This window comes from Protopterus annectens, chromosome 12.part0, assembly GCF_019279795.1.
Source record: "Protopterus annectens isolate FY-2018-M chromosome 12.part0, PAN1.0, whole genome shotgun sequence".
Lineage (NCBI taxonomy): Eukaryota > Metazoa > Chordata > Ceratodontiformes > Protopteridae > Protopterus > Protopterus annectens.
This window is the reverse complement of record NC_056746.1, coordinates 609,779,886-609,793,993: the sequence shown is the minus strand read 5'-3', so window position 1 is coordinate 609,793,993 and position 14,108 is coordinate 609,779,886. Positions and strand designations below refer to the sequence as shown.

Genomic DNA, 14,108 nt, shown 5'->3' with positions numbered 1-14,108 from the left:
GAAAACCAATGCTTGTCTTGCACCAGTGACATATCAAACTCTAGTTGGTGCTTCACAGAGGCACATAAAATCAGCAGTTAGCAATTGTTTTAGTTCTGTGCACCTCATGATTATAGTAGGTGACGTACTTCAAAGAACTAAACATTGTTATATAAAAGCAAAGAAAATCCAACTGAAATAGTATAATAAAGGATTAATAGAGTAGCAGGAAATGATTTGCACTCTCATTTGGTCGATGGATGGTGGTAGCTTTGGTCTTACATTGACCTCTCCTCATAATCTACAGTTAGTACTAGTGTAGATATTCTAACAAACAACTGTGCTGTCTTCCTCAGGGAACCCACTGAAAAGATAAATTGTAAGAATTGAGAAGATTTCATATCCATGTTATCATACCTATGGGAGTTGGACAGTCATATGATTAAAACCATGTCAGAACTTTTATTATCCAAGGACTGTCCATGCAGCTTGCTGCATTTTATAAGTGTATGAGCAACAGACCATGTGGCAGCTTTTAATGTGCCTTGTGCCAAAACATATGTAAAATATGCAGTAGACATTGTTGCTGCCATAGACAGTAAGTTCTTATTTTGCCTTAAAAATGTGTTGTATGTATACCAAAAGGGAATACAGTTGGGCAGCCACTTAGAAAAAAGTCTACTTATTGATTTAAATACCTTTCTTTCACTTTCTAAATGATGCAAAAAGCTGATCAGGCTTTACAAAATAATTAGACCTTTTCTGGGATACAACCAACATTTTCAGTTTACATGAGTGTGCAAAATGCAATTAAGGGACAAGATTAACCACAATAAGGAAGACTTTGTTTTCTGCTAATTTGCAGATTTCTAAATCAGGTGTAATTACCATCAGTGCTAACAGCACTTTAGAGTGGTAAACACCACTGACAGTCAATGCATCACATTGGCACAGGCACTCCCCTCATTCACTTTCCCATGGACATGCAGATATTCATACACACACGCTCGCATGCACACATACACGTGTGCGAGCATGTGCTCACACACACACACACACACACACACACACACACACACACATACATACTCAGTGCAGCTTCTTCTGCATCATCAGCAAACGTTTACTCTCTATCACTCAGCCAAGATCCTGCCCAGGTGTCTATACAGGGAATTAGGCTGCATAATACCATAGTATGAATAATCATCAATATGAGACAGAGGTGAATGCTTGGGTAAGGTCCTGTAATACAGCAGTCTGGTGTTGATATGAGGTCTCAACCACTAGTATGTAGAAACTAATTAAGTTTGTAACACATGTTCTTCCCTTACTAAAACAGTGTTGGCCTAAGTCCTGATTCTGCAACAGAGGCTAGATAAGTAACCTCCTGAAGATATGCTCAAAGAATTTATCAAATCCTACTATGTTTGTTAGATTAATAAAACTGTGACTTTTAGTAAAACCTTTGTTCTACCCTTGAATAACAGGATGATAATAACTTTTTTCCAAGTGATCAGTACATAACTTTTTAATAATTATTGCTGATCATGCTGGTGGCATAGAGGAATAAAGCCCTCATTACAACCTGAGTTTGATTAGAGGCTTGGAAGGCTTCACAGTACATTATGGGTGAATTGTGTGCCTATCCCGGGGGGGGGGGGGTACATGCTGGCTGGATCCTCTCATGGAGCCCTGGTAGAGGCCAGGGCTTGGAGAACAATTTGTGCTGGGGTGGGTGGGAAGCAGAGAAGGCATCATCTGTGTAGCCAAGCAGTCATGCCTTCAGTCTACACCTCAAGGTAAACCTACAGCAAATACACAATATATGTATCTGCATGAGGGTGTTGATTAGGCTAGTGAAAATCCCTCACAAGCTGGTGCATGATAGTGCCTCACTGGCCAGTCTTTCTCTACTGTACTACTAGGTGAAGCACCTAGAGCATAAAACTGGGGTAGCCATCCATGCACAGGTGCTCAGCCAGTATGGAGACCCTCCTGGGGTGGATCACACTGGGAAGCTGCAGAGCAGAGGCTATAAATTACAAGCATGGAGGTGCCTGAAATCAGCAGAAATGGAAAGTAAAACATTATTTTTAAAACAGAGAAAGCAGACAGGGTCCCAAACAGTCCCTTACTTTATTCATTAAAAAAAATTAAGCTGCCGGGTGCTGCAGCAGTCATCCTTGGTTTTATATAAAGTAGTCATTATCTGACTCCACCTTTATACATTTATTTTGTAAGGTAAGGTGTAGGGTCAGGGTTAGGGCAGGGTTATGTTTAGGGTTAGAGAAAGTGAGCATTATTAAGATGGTGCAGGGGGGATATAACTATTGCTGACAAGTAGTTAGGTGGAACTATGCATAGACACTAAGCTGAAAAATGTGAACATGAAGATGGCATCTTTTTATGGGAAGTTAAGGAGTTTGGATATGACAACTCCAGAACAATTGGCTAACCGTGTTTTCATCGTAATTAGAACTCATAAACTCTGCTTGCAGTGATTGAGAACTTAACCAATGTGCAGTCTTGTGCAGTCAAGACTTTGCATAGATGTTTCAGCTTAGTTGCATTTTTCAGAACAAAAAAATGCAGAATACAGCATGCTGGAAACATTTAACAGATTCCTGCCAGCTGTAGCAGCTGCATGTACTGTCAGTAGAAATATAGGATGTCACATTTGCCACTGATGACAATGTGATGGAGTGGAAAAAGTAAAAGCAAATTGTAATCTAATGGCTAGGCATGGCCACATAACCTGTAGTCCATCCACTGATATACAAGTAAGCTCCTTTCTGTCCAGTAAAGCATTCATCATAACAGGTACATTTACTTGAAGACCTTCATATAGAGTTGAGATGATTGTGCCTGAGAAATAATTTCTTCTAGGAGCTTTGATTATGGATACTGCCATTTCCATCAGGGATTTTGTAAATGAAACTGATAGTTCAATAAACAGCCTTGGCTGTGCAGTCAGCAACTTGTATGTTTGGCTTAGAGACCGGTATACATTTAAAACACTGAATAATAAGCATTTTATAACTCATGATAAAGACACAAGATCTTCTTTTCAAGGAGGGGGCTTTCTTTCACTTTTAATATAGCTGCTACATGAAGAGATGGGTGCTCTTTTGATCAGCATGATGTAGGAATAAATGTTGCTTTCATGTGGGTAGACTGAGGCTTAGAAGTAAGGAAAAGGTAGAAAATTAATAAATTATGTGTGCTCAAGCTTTAGCTTGAAACACTGTCAAGTTTAAGCTGGTCAGTAGCCACCTCATCCTCTAATTCCATAACATGTCAGCCACTGCCAAGCTGACAAAAGTAGTCATGTAAGTAAACTTATCATAACAACAGATGTTCAAATGATCACTGCTACAGTAGCCTTAGCTGTATGTGTTATATCCTACCAAGGATATAACAGCCAGCCAGCGTCCAAAGCTTCAGGGCACATTCCACACACCCAAACTGTCAGGTAGCTAGAGTTGAGCTCTCTAAAAGTCAAGCTTGGGCACAAAGCCCTTCAGAGCTTTCCTGCCACCAGAGAGAGAGAGAGGGGGAGGGAGACTGAGCCCTGAAAGGACAATTTTAGGAAGAACAAAAAATAAATGTCCACACTCTGGCATAAATAATACACCAGAAACAAGGGGAATGGAAGGAGGGAGCTGCTACTGCAGCGGTGACTATTCAAACATCTACTGTTATGTTAAGTTTGACTTACACTGCAGTACTATATTCATCATATTGATCACTGCTCCAGTAGCCTTAGCTATATGGCTAGATTACTTTGGCTAATTACATTTAGGAGATGAAGGAGAAGAGTCCAGGAGCCCCTGAAAAATGGTCATAGCAAAGCTTGAGCTGGACCTAGAGAAGGAATCATGATTATAGTGTTTGCTAAAAGTAAGTACAGAGGACCAAGTAGCAGCTCCTAGAATACTTCTAGAATTCAACCCAAAAGCCAGAGGTGGAGCCAAGGCCGTGGTAGAGTGGGCCTTGACTTTGCCTGGACTCATTTTGTTATAGTGAGTATAACAAAAGTAATAACCTTAGACAACCATTTGGAAAGACTGTTTTGACGCAGGTTGTCTCTTCTTTTTGCCTTCACAAGAAATGAACAATTGATCCAAAGGGTCTACTTCACCCTGTCGGGACAATATCGAAGCTGACCAAAATGTTGAAAGTGAAAGTTATTGCGCATGTAAATAAAAACCTCCGTAAGGGGAGATTTCCATTTACTGCAATGTAGTGTGATCTCGGAGATGGTATATTTAAGTAGCTGGGGGGGGGGTGCAGGGGGGGGCTTGCCCCCCTGCATAGAGCAATTTGTGTTGTGTTTGTTTTTTTTTTTTTTTGTGTGTGTTCAATGTTCGGGGGTTTCGACATTTTCGTGTCGATTATTAGCTGTCGACAGTTTGAGTTTTCAACAGCGTAATATAAATGCGATCCAAAGCTGAAAGATTTAGTTCTATCAAGATAGTACCCAAGTTGCCTTTTGATATCCAAGGTATGGAATACTGTTTTCCCTCATTTTAAGATTCAGGAAAGAAAACAAGGAGATAGGTCGTTTGGCTTAAAGTAAATTAGAATACCACTACAGGCATAAAAGAAGAATTAATTCTCAAAGAAACCATGTCCCTTTGGAAAACGAGGTAGGGTTGACTCATCATAAGAGCTTATAACTTAGATACCCTTCTTGCAGAGCTCAGAGCAATTTGTAAAACTGTTCTATGTGTTAAGGACATCATGTCAGTCAGATTAGCTGGTTCAAATAGTGCAAGTGTTAGATTGTCAAAAACAAAATTAAGATCCCAAGGAGGCACTACCAATTTTCTGGGAGGCCTCTTTTGGAAAACCTTCAAAAACATTTTGGTATTTGACTGCATTGAAAGAGGAGGATCCATGGGCAGATGCTCAAATGGCTGGTAAATGAACCTTAACAGAGGAAACATAGGTAGTAACTCACACAAATATTGTAGAACCAGAGAACAACTAGTCCTGAATGAGTGCTAGCTATGTTATGTCTACCAACTAGAAAACCTTTTCCATTTGGTAATATGACTTTCTAGTAGCAAGCTCAATTGCCTCTATTAGTACCTGTGGCATGTCCTCAATAAACAGGTGCCTAAAAGGAATTAAGACCCTATTACCCAGGCAATTGAAGTTGATTGATGTTGGGGTGTATCAAACACCACTGTTCTTGTCTTAGTAGATCAAGTCTGTGAAGAAGCTCATGATAATCCCCTTGGCCACTTCCAATGGAAGGAAGAACCATGGCTGCCTGGGTCCAAAGGTTATCGCTACAATGATCTTTGGGGATTCCTTCTGAATCTTCATAAATACCCTGGATGTTAGTCGATAGGATGGAAAAGCATGGAGAAACATTCCTGCCCAAGAAGAAAAAAATGCATCTGTCCTCCAGGCCTTCCTGCATGGAGTCCTGAAACAGAATCTTGCCAGTTGATTGCTCAAGGAGGACTACTTGAGGATCTTCCCACAGATGTATCAAATCTTGGAATACCCTTGATTGTTTCCAGTCATGAGGGTCTGTCCTGGTCCTGCTCAGCCTGTCTGCCACAAAGTTTTGCTCTGACAGAATGTAGGATGCCTGTAGAGTGAGACTGTGCTGTGAAGCCATATCCCAAGCTAACATGGGTAGTCTGCAAAGGGGGTATGATCTGGTTCTCACTTGCTTGTTGATTTACCTCATGACTATGGTATTGTCTGTAACAACATGAAGACACCCCGGGGAACAAAGAGGGTTCAGAGAGCTGAGTGCCTTAATCAGGGCAATCATCTCATTGATATTCATGTGCTTGCATCTATCCTCAGTGTTCCATACCCTCTGCAATTTTATCCAGACATAAAGTCCAAAACATCTGTAGTGACTGACTGCTTTGGAGCAGGGAGGGAGAGGTGTCTAACAGATATACACATAGAAGTGGTATGCATGCCCCACATATTTTCAGGGGCATAATAAAGACTCAGTTTAGTAGGGTAAGTAGAATCAATACTGATGAACAAACAAATAAGAAACAGATGAATGAGATGGCCCTAGAGTTCATTGAAAGGAGGTACGCAGGTGATATGGTATATCAAATCATGGACGAGGTTATAAAATGAAAGGTAGATAACACAGCTCCATATTTTAGCTCAAAAGGCAAATGCTTACAATATCAGAATCCCATCCCCAGACGTGATAATAAGTTGAGATATATTATGACATTTAACAATAGGACATACAACATGGAAAGAATCATTAGAATAAACTGGAATATACATTTAACTATGCCTGAATTGAATCAGGTTATTAATGAACAACCTACATTTGCATATAGGAATGAAAAGAATCTTAAAAAGATATTCGCTATAAAGATTTATCTATAAGTAAGCAAAGAAATTACCTTAAACAAGGTACATAACCCTACTTAAATTGCAGCTGTTGCAAAGATATTTTAACTGATATATATTTTGTCCATCCTACTACCAAGATAAAGTATACTTTTGATTGCTATGCCTATTGTAATGCCACACAAATAGTCTACCTAGCTACTTGCATGTGGCGTCCATCTTTTTATGTAGGGAAGTGTAGTAGAAAGTTGAAAGAATGAATGTCAGAAATAAAAAGAAATATTGAGACTAACACACTAGCCAGACATATGCTAGATAAAGGCATAGGGCATTTTTTTAAATTTAGAGTTATTAGAGTAGTGAAAAAAACAGTAGGGGTGGGGATATGAACAATATGCTAGAGAATATAGAATTCTCATGGACTTTAAGGCTAAAAGCAGATATATACCCTGGACTACATAATGCAGTAAGTTTAAAACCAGTACTGCAGAAAAAACAAATGATGTTGCATTCATTTTATGTATACTGAAAGCTTAATTGGCATTTTGTTTTATTGGCTGGCTGTGTCATATGGTCTATGTGCTTTGATTATTTAAAATGGTTCTAATGAAATTATTTTATGTAAGCACTGAGGAAGGGGAAACCCGAAAGTTTTGCTCTTTGAACTCGTTTCTGTTTTATTAAATAGTGAACATTTCTGTTGTTCGTTTTTTTATTTATACTTTGGTTTTATATCGAACACGGTTCTGCAGTGTTTTCTTTTTTGTCTGGAAAAACCTTATAAACAGATATAGATAAAGATCTATTTTTCCTGTGGAAGAACTGAGGTGTCTAGTTGACATCCCAGGAACACAACCCTATGTGAAGGAGTCAACACAGACTTTTGAATGTCCTATTGGAATCCAGCTTGTATAAGAGATTTTTCACCCAAGAGAGATTCCTGACACTTTTGAAAAAGACTCTGCAAAGATAAGAAAGTCATCTAAATATGGAGAAATCTAAATATGGAAATATGTAGATACCGTGTAGCCTGCAATGTACTATAACTGGAGCTAGACACTTTGTGAACACTTGGTAAAACTTGAAACCTGGGAACAAAAATGCTGGCAGCAATGAGATAAAAACTGTTTTATTGCCAGCATTTTTGTTCCCAGGTTTCAAGTTTTACCAAGTTTTCGGTTTTTGGAAGTTCACTTTGTGAACACTCTTGGTACAGTGGATAGTCCAAAGGGTAAGGCAGAGAACTGATAATGTGATCCAGGCATACGCATTCTTAAGAAATGTTTGAAATCTGGATGAATTGGAATGTGATGATAAGTACCTTTTAAGTCTAGTCTTGTTAGGAAATTTGAAAGAGGAAGAAGAGATAACAGGTGTTGAAGTGATGTCATTTTGAATGTGGGGATTATCACAAACAGGTGTAGGAAAGAAAGATCCAGAAATGGTCTCCAAGAATTTTCTTTCTTTGCCTCCAGGAACATCCTTGAATACAAACCTTCCACACCTGGTAAGGAAGACCTGGTTGTATCACTTGTTGTGACAGCATATGATGAAGAATTGCTGGACACATGGAAACAAAAAAGTGTCTGATCTGGAGGATGAGGAATGACTCCCTAGAAAGGAAGAATTTCCTCCAACTGTCATCTGTGACCTTGATGAATGATTTTCGAAACCCATTTATCTGAAACTATATGTTGCCACAGAGAAAAATGGAGATTCAGACTTTCTGGAAGAAAAAAGGAGCCAGGGTAGGAGGGATTCACAAGGTCTTTTGAACAGTCATTCAAATATGTTGGACAGTCCTTTGTTTTGGGAGGTTCTAGACTTCTTTTGGGAACCCCCTTCCCATTTCTTCTTAAACGTCTCTTAACCTGTATTTTGTTGAGACTGATTATTCTTTTTGCCAAAAGTAGATGAGGAGATGGAAAATCCCTTGGAAAATTTGGAAATGGGGGGGGTGAAATTCTCAGAGACTCCCTGGATCATTTTGCCCGTTTTCATCATACTTTTTGATCATTTCTGCAGCAGAGGGGCCAAACACTAAATCTCTATCAAAGGGAGAATTTAAAATCTCATTTTTAAAATCATCCATGGGGTTCTGAGAATGCAGACATGCAAACCTCCTCAAAACAGTACCAGTGACCATAGCCCTGGAAGAAGTACTGACAGAGTCATACACACAATGTAAACAATGATTAGTGAGCTGTGCAATACAAGAAACTTATTTAAAGCAGATTTCTCCTCATAAGAAGAAACTGCAGCTAAAACATTCTTCATGCTTTCACAGTTTGTCTGAACAAGCTTATAAGCCTGACAATTAAAAATTCTGAAAATGGAAGTTGCAGAAGTATACACTTTTCCCCATAGCTATCAATAATTTTTGCATTTTTATCAGAAAGAGTAGGATTGGAATTGACTAAGTGCATACCAGTAGTAGCATCATCTAAAGCTATAACTGCTAGGTCAGGTTTTGGAATAGTGTATAAAATGTGAAAATTGAGGAACATTATACATCATATGCACCTCTTTAGGGGTAGCTGGGTGACTATCAGCAAAAATGCATGCAGTAACACACAAACACATATCTTCTAAAGCAAACAGAACAGGAGGAATTGGTAAATGTTCTGGAAAATCTTTCTGTAGCATCTCATAGTATTTTCTGAGGGTCTGAGAAAGCTCAGTGCTTGCCCGCTGAAAACACTAACATATTCTAGCAATAGCCTCAGAGAAACACAACCCCCCAGGAAGAAATTTCCTCTGTGACTTCGCCATAAATCAAAAGGAAAAAAAATGCATCCATCCTTGTATCTTCATGCTCAAATTCAGAATCTTGAATGTCTTCAGGAAAAGGGGAGTGCCTCTTTGCTTTACCAGAAACTACTTTACAAGAAGGATCAATAGCCTGAATTAAACCTTAAGCCAGACCCAGTAAACTACTTCTACCCAAAGAAAATTGAGGAGGAGCAGGTACATATTTGGTTTTCTGAGCTCTTTGACAGGAAAAATGGGGCCAGTCGTCTTACTAATGGCAGCAGGAACTTCCCCAGGAATGGGCCCAGCATTCTGACAGAACAGGGAGACCTTCCCTATTTTCTCTCCCAGGACTGACAAGAGTGGCTCTCCCTGTGGAATTAAGAAAATGGAAGTTTTTATTCTCCAAAGGGAACTTACCTGCCCAGCAAGGAAAACACAAGCCAACCATCGATCTTTGAAAGTCTCAGAGGACCATACTGTTCAGTGGCAGTAAAGCTCTAAAGGGCTTCACGATCAAACTTGTATTTTAATGTGTTCATCTCGATATGCCTGACAGTTTGGGTAAGTGGAAGATGTCCTGAAGCTTTGGAAGATGGCCAACTGTTATATCCTTGGCAGGATAAAACTGATATCGCTAAGGCTAATGCGGAAGTGATCAATATAATGAACACCACTATTTCCCTTTCTTGCACTGCACTGTAATAATCATCAAGCTAATTTAGCCTTTATCACACAAACTTTCACACAAGTAATCTGACTCCTCACTATGTAAATTCTAATTTGGTGACCTGCTTCAAAATACTCAATTTCATGTTGAAGAACTTATAAATAATATAACAGTTGCATGATTTACCCTGAACAAAGGAATCTTATTCTGTGAAATTTTAGTTTTTCTTGCAATCAGCTACTTACTTTATCTTACTCGGTACTCATGTGCATGCATACACAGATTTCAAGCATTATCACTTCCATGATTTGTGAGGCACATCACTGAACAGCCGTACAAATTCTGTGGACACCAAATATAACAAAACAACCAGGATAAAGATGCATGGATCAGTTACCAGTGGTCTATTTAAATGGTTAAAGTAAACTCCATTCCAGTAGAAGAAAAACTGCAAAGGAATGTTAAAGGGAATAGCTGATATCCAGACTTCAACATAGTTAGAGGGCTTATATAGTAATCTTGTAAATAAGATATCAAGATTACTTTCTTTAAATTTTAAAATATATAGAGGTATTAACAAATGTTAATACTAACTGCAGTTATACTGAGCAATGAAATTTCACAAAGAAGCAAGCAATGTTTGACGAAATGTAGTTAGAAACAATAAGCTTCATAACAACTAAACATTCTTACAGCTTCTGCAATGCAGTTTTTTGTAAAATCATTTTCTTTCAGTTTGTGCTGTGCATTTAGTTACAGATGATTTCAGTGCCTAAGTATGTACGTCTTTCTATGGCCTGTATATTTGATATTTACTGAATAACCAAGGGAGTAAGGACTAAGATTATATTTTTTAATTCTCACACTATGTTGTCAACACATAATCATATAAAGTACTTAAATAATGTATCTCTCATATGCTAGAAATAAATCATCAACAGTATTAGAATAAAGCATATATAATTACATTTGCATTCCATTCAGAGAGGAAATAGACTCCACCGCAACAACCTCCTGCAATTGCAATGCAAGCAATCCATACCACCAAGTGAATGGCAAAAGCAGCGATTTTCTGACAACAGGTACGCTCTACTTTCTGCTGAGTTTTGTCTGATAAGGTTTCCTAGGATCAAAGGAGAATAAAGTAGTTGATATACTTTTTATATGATTGGTTGCTCAGAACATAAATAAATGGAGAAAAAAGTATTGAATACATATAAAGTTATCTATGCAACAAAATGTTTTCCGGAATTTGCCTTGCTGGAAGACAGAACAACTGCCATCACTGGAACAGATTGTGTAAATGTGCTACAGCCTGAGTTATGCCACTGTCGTCAGTAGTACTATTTGGCTAAGACAAGAACAGTCGTGACTAACCATATTTATAGCCCTCCTGCAAAAATGGTGCACTGTGAGTCAGATCTTGCACTGAATACCACATACTGGGGTAACAGTTATCCATCCTCTCCCTCTCTCTTATCTAATGATGAAACAGTGTGGGAGTTGGTGTGCAGTTACACAAATAGTAGCTACACCACTGCTAAGTTACCCTGTGCTGTTCAGCATACATTGTATTGTTTAATAAACAAAATTCTAACCTGTGGGAACATCATAGGTAATTTGGTGTGTAAGAATTGCACTGTCTAACTTAAGATGCAGGAAAAAACTTGGACAGAATGACTGAAATGAGTGCACACTGTCTGAGCAACACAGATTAAGCTATTTCTATTTCTATATCTATATCTATATCTGTCTATCTATCTATATGTTTGTATGTATGTATATATACAGCTTAACTAATAAAATAATTCACAAGCCAGCTGAAAGTGGGGATAGACATGGTATAAGAGGGACACACCTGCCACAGGGCCTTCACAATGCTTTCAGCATTAGGAAACATTGCTTTATATAAACCACTCTCTTCTAGTACTTTCTGCTGGTGGCTGAGCATCTTATGTTAGGTTAAATGCTAATAAGTAGCATAGGTGGGGAGAAGAGGGCAGCAACCCTGGTTGCAAGGTGCTGTGAACATGATCAGCAGGCAGCTGCTAATTGGGCAGTAGTGCATTTCCAGTCAGGGCTTAAGTGCAAATGAATGCCAAAACTGCATTCTCACTCGGGACTGAAGCTCTTCAGTGCTCTTTGTGTGGTATTGTGTTGGTTCTTCTAGCTTTGTGTTTTTTACTGTTATGTAAAATCTTTACTTCCTTGTTTTTAGGTTGTGGAGGGAAGACAGGGAGATGAATAACCTGACCCAAAGTAAACTCTGAAACCATTTTAGGCATGAATGAATGATTTGTTCTCAAAGATACCCTGCCTTTATGAAAAATGAGATTAGGCTGACTCACTGTCAGACCTTGTAACTCAAATGCTCTTCTTGCAGACGTTAGAGCAATGAATAACATTGCTTTCCAAGTTTAAGAATTTAAACTCAGCCTGATGAGCTGGTTCAGATTGTATTTCTAAAATAAAATTAGATCCCAAGAAGGAGCCATCTATTTTTTAGGAGGATGGATAATAGGACCCCTTTCAAAAACTGTTTGACTTGAGGCAGTGTATAAAAAGTGGGGGAATCTAGACAAGCAGAGGTGGCTGAAAGATGAATCTTGACTGAAAAATAAAAAAGGCCTGAGAATTGTAACTCACACAAGTATTCTAGAATGAGAGCCACCTGGGTCTTAAAAGGGTCCTGGATCTTAATTTGGCACCAACTAGAAAAACGTTTTAACTTACCCATATATGATTTTCAGGTAGCAGTTTTCTTAGCCTCCTCTAACACCTGCTACACATCTTCAAAAACATGCTTAAAAGGTATTAGCACTCTATCATCCAGGTAGTTGGATGAAGAAACTTAAGGTTGGGGTGTATCAAACAACCCCGTGATTTGTGTGAGAAAGTCCAGTCTGTGAGGAATTTTGTGGTAATTGCCTTTGCTCATCTTTCAAAAGAAGGGAAAACTACTGTTGCCTAGGTGGGAGTCACAATAATTATCTTATGGGAGTCCATCTAAATCTTTAGAAGAATCCTGGAAATCAATGGAATTAGAGGAAAGGTGTACATGAGCATTCCTGCCCATGGCAATGAGAATCCACTTGTCTTCCAGATCTTGCAGCATCTCTTCTACTATCTGCTGTGAATGGAGTCAGAAAGATCTGCTTCTTCAGTTTCCATAACTAGATCAATTCTTGGAAGACCCTCACATTCATTTTCCTTTTGTGAGGTCCTGTCCTGGTCCTGCCCAGCTTGTCTGCAGTAAAGTTAGCATGGAGGGTTAGAGTGCTCTGAGTTGCTAAATCCTAGGCTATCATGGCTAGTCTTCAAAGTGGGTAGGATCTGGTACTCCCCTCTTTGTTTGCGTACCACATCATTCTGTTGTTTTCTGTGATTACTAGCAGAGGTTCTCAACCCCAAAGATGATTTAGAGCTTTGAGAACATCTATTACTGTCATCATCTCTTTGAAATTTCTATGTTTCAGCCTGAACTGTTTATCCCATTGACTTTGACTTTCATCCCTCTTTGAAACAGCCCCCCCCCCCCCAAGCAAAGTCTGAGGCATCAGTGATTACTTTTTGAGTATGAGCTAGAAGGGGCAATGGAAACCAAAGTTTAAAGATATGTGGTCCACCCACCATTTACAAATCCTAGTGCAGAAACCTGAAAAGATATGGGGTGCAAATGTTGTGACCATACTTTTTTGAGGTGCCACTGAATTTCCTCAGGTGAAGTTTGGCATGAGGAATCCTGAGAATTGTAGAGGATATATAATTCAGAATCCTGGGCTATTCCTTGGCTAAAGTCAGAGAATTACTGCAAGACATCAGGAACTGTTCTTTTAAAGTCTACTTTGTCCTAAGGACGAAAGGCCCTTTTGAGGGATGTGCCTAGAAGGCATCCAAGAAACATTATCATGTAAGGAGAAATGAAAGATGATTTCTATGAATTCACTCAGAACCCCAAACTGATAAGAAGTTCCTTTACCATGGTCAGAGATTCCTGACATTTTCAAAATAAGTCTGCAAATATAAGATAGTCATTTAAATATGGAAAGATATGCTTGCCTTGCAATCTGCAGTGAGCAATTATTGATGCCGTAAACTTTGTAAATACCCTTTGGATAACCCAAAGTGTAAGCTGGAGAAGTGAATATGTAAGCCAGACACAGAAAAATTTTAAAATAATTTTAAAATCTTTGTGAAATGGCATGTCATGATAAGCATATCTTAAATCTAATGTTGCCAAAAAACTGCAAGGAGGTATGAGGAGAAACAGAGATTGAAGAGACAGCATTTTGAACTTTGGGACTTTGATATAAATACTGAAAAAAGAAAGGTCAAGGACTGGTATCCAGGTTCCTTCCTT

General features: G+C 38.8%; 1 protein-coding gene across 3 annotated transcripts in view; it reads right to left on the bottom strand.

The window, feature by feature from the left end:
* The window catches only part of TMC5 (transmembrane channel like 5), a 1,577,296-nt gene that overhangs the window by 536,890 nt on the left and 1,026,298 nt on the right, over nucleotides 1–14,108 (bottom strand). For all 3 annotated transcript variants that reach the window (XM_044089737.1, XM_044089736.1, XM_044089738.1), the window contains one exon: nucleotides 10,716–10,871. In XM_044089737.1, coding sequence (XP_043945672.1) covers nucleotides 10,716–10,871 — 156 coding nt within the window. The remainder of the gene's footprint in view (nucleotides 1–10,715; nucleotides 10,872–14,108) is intronic.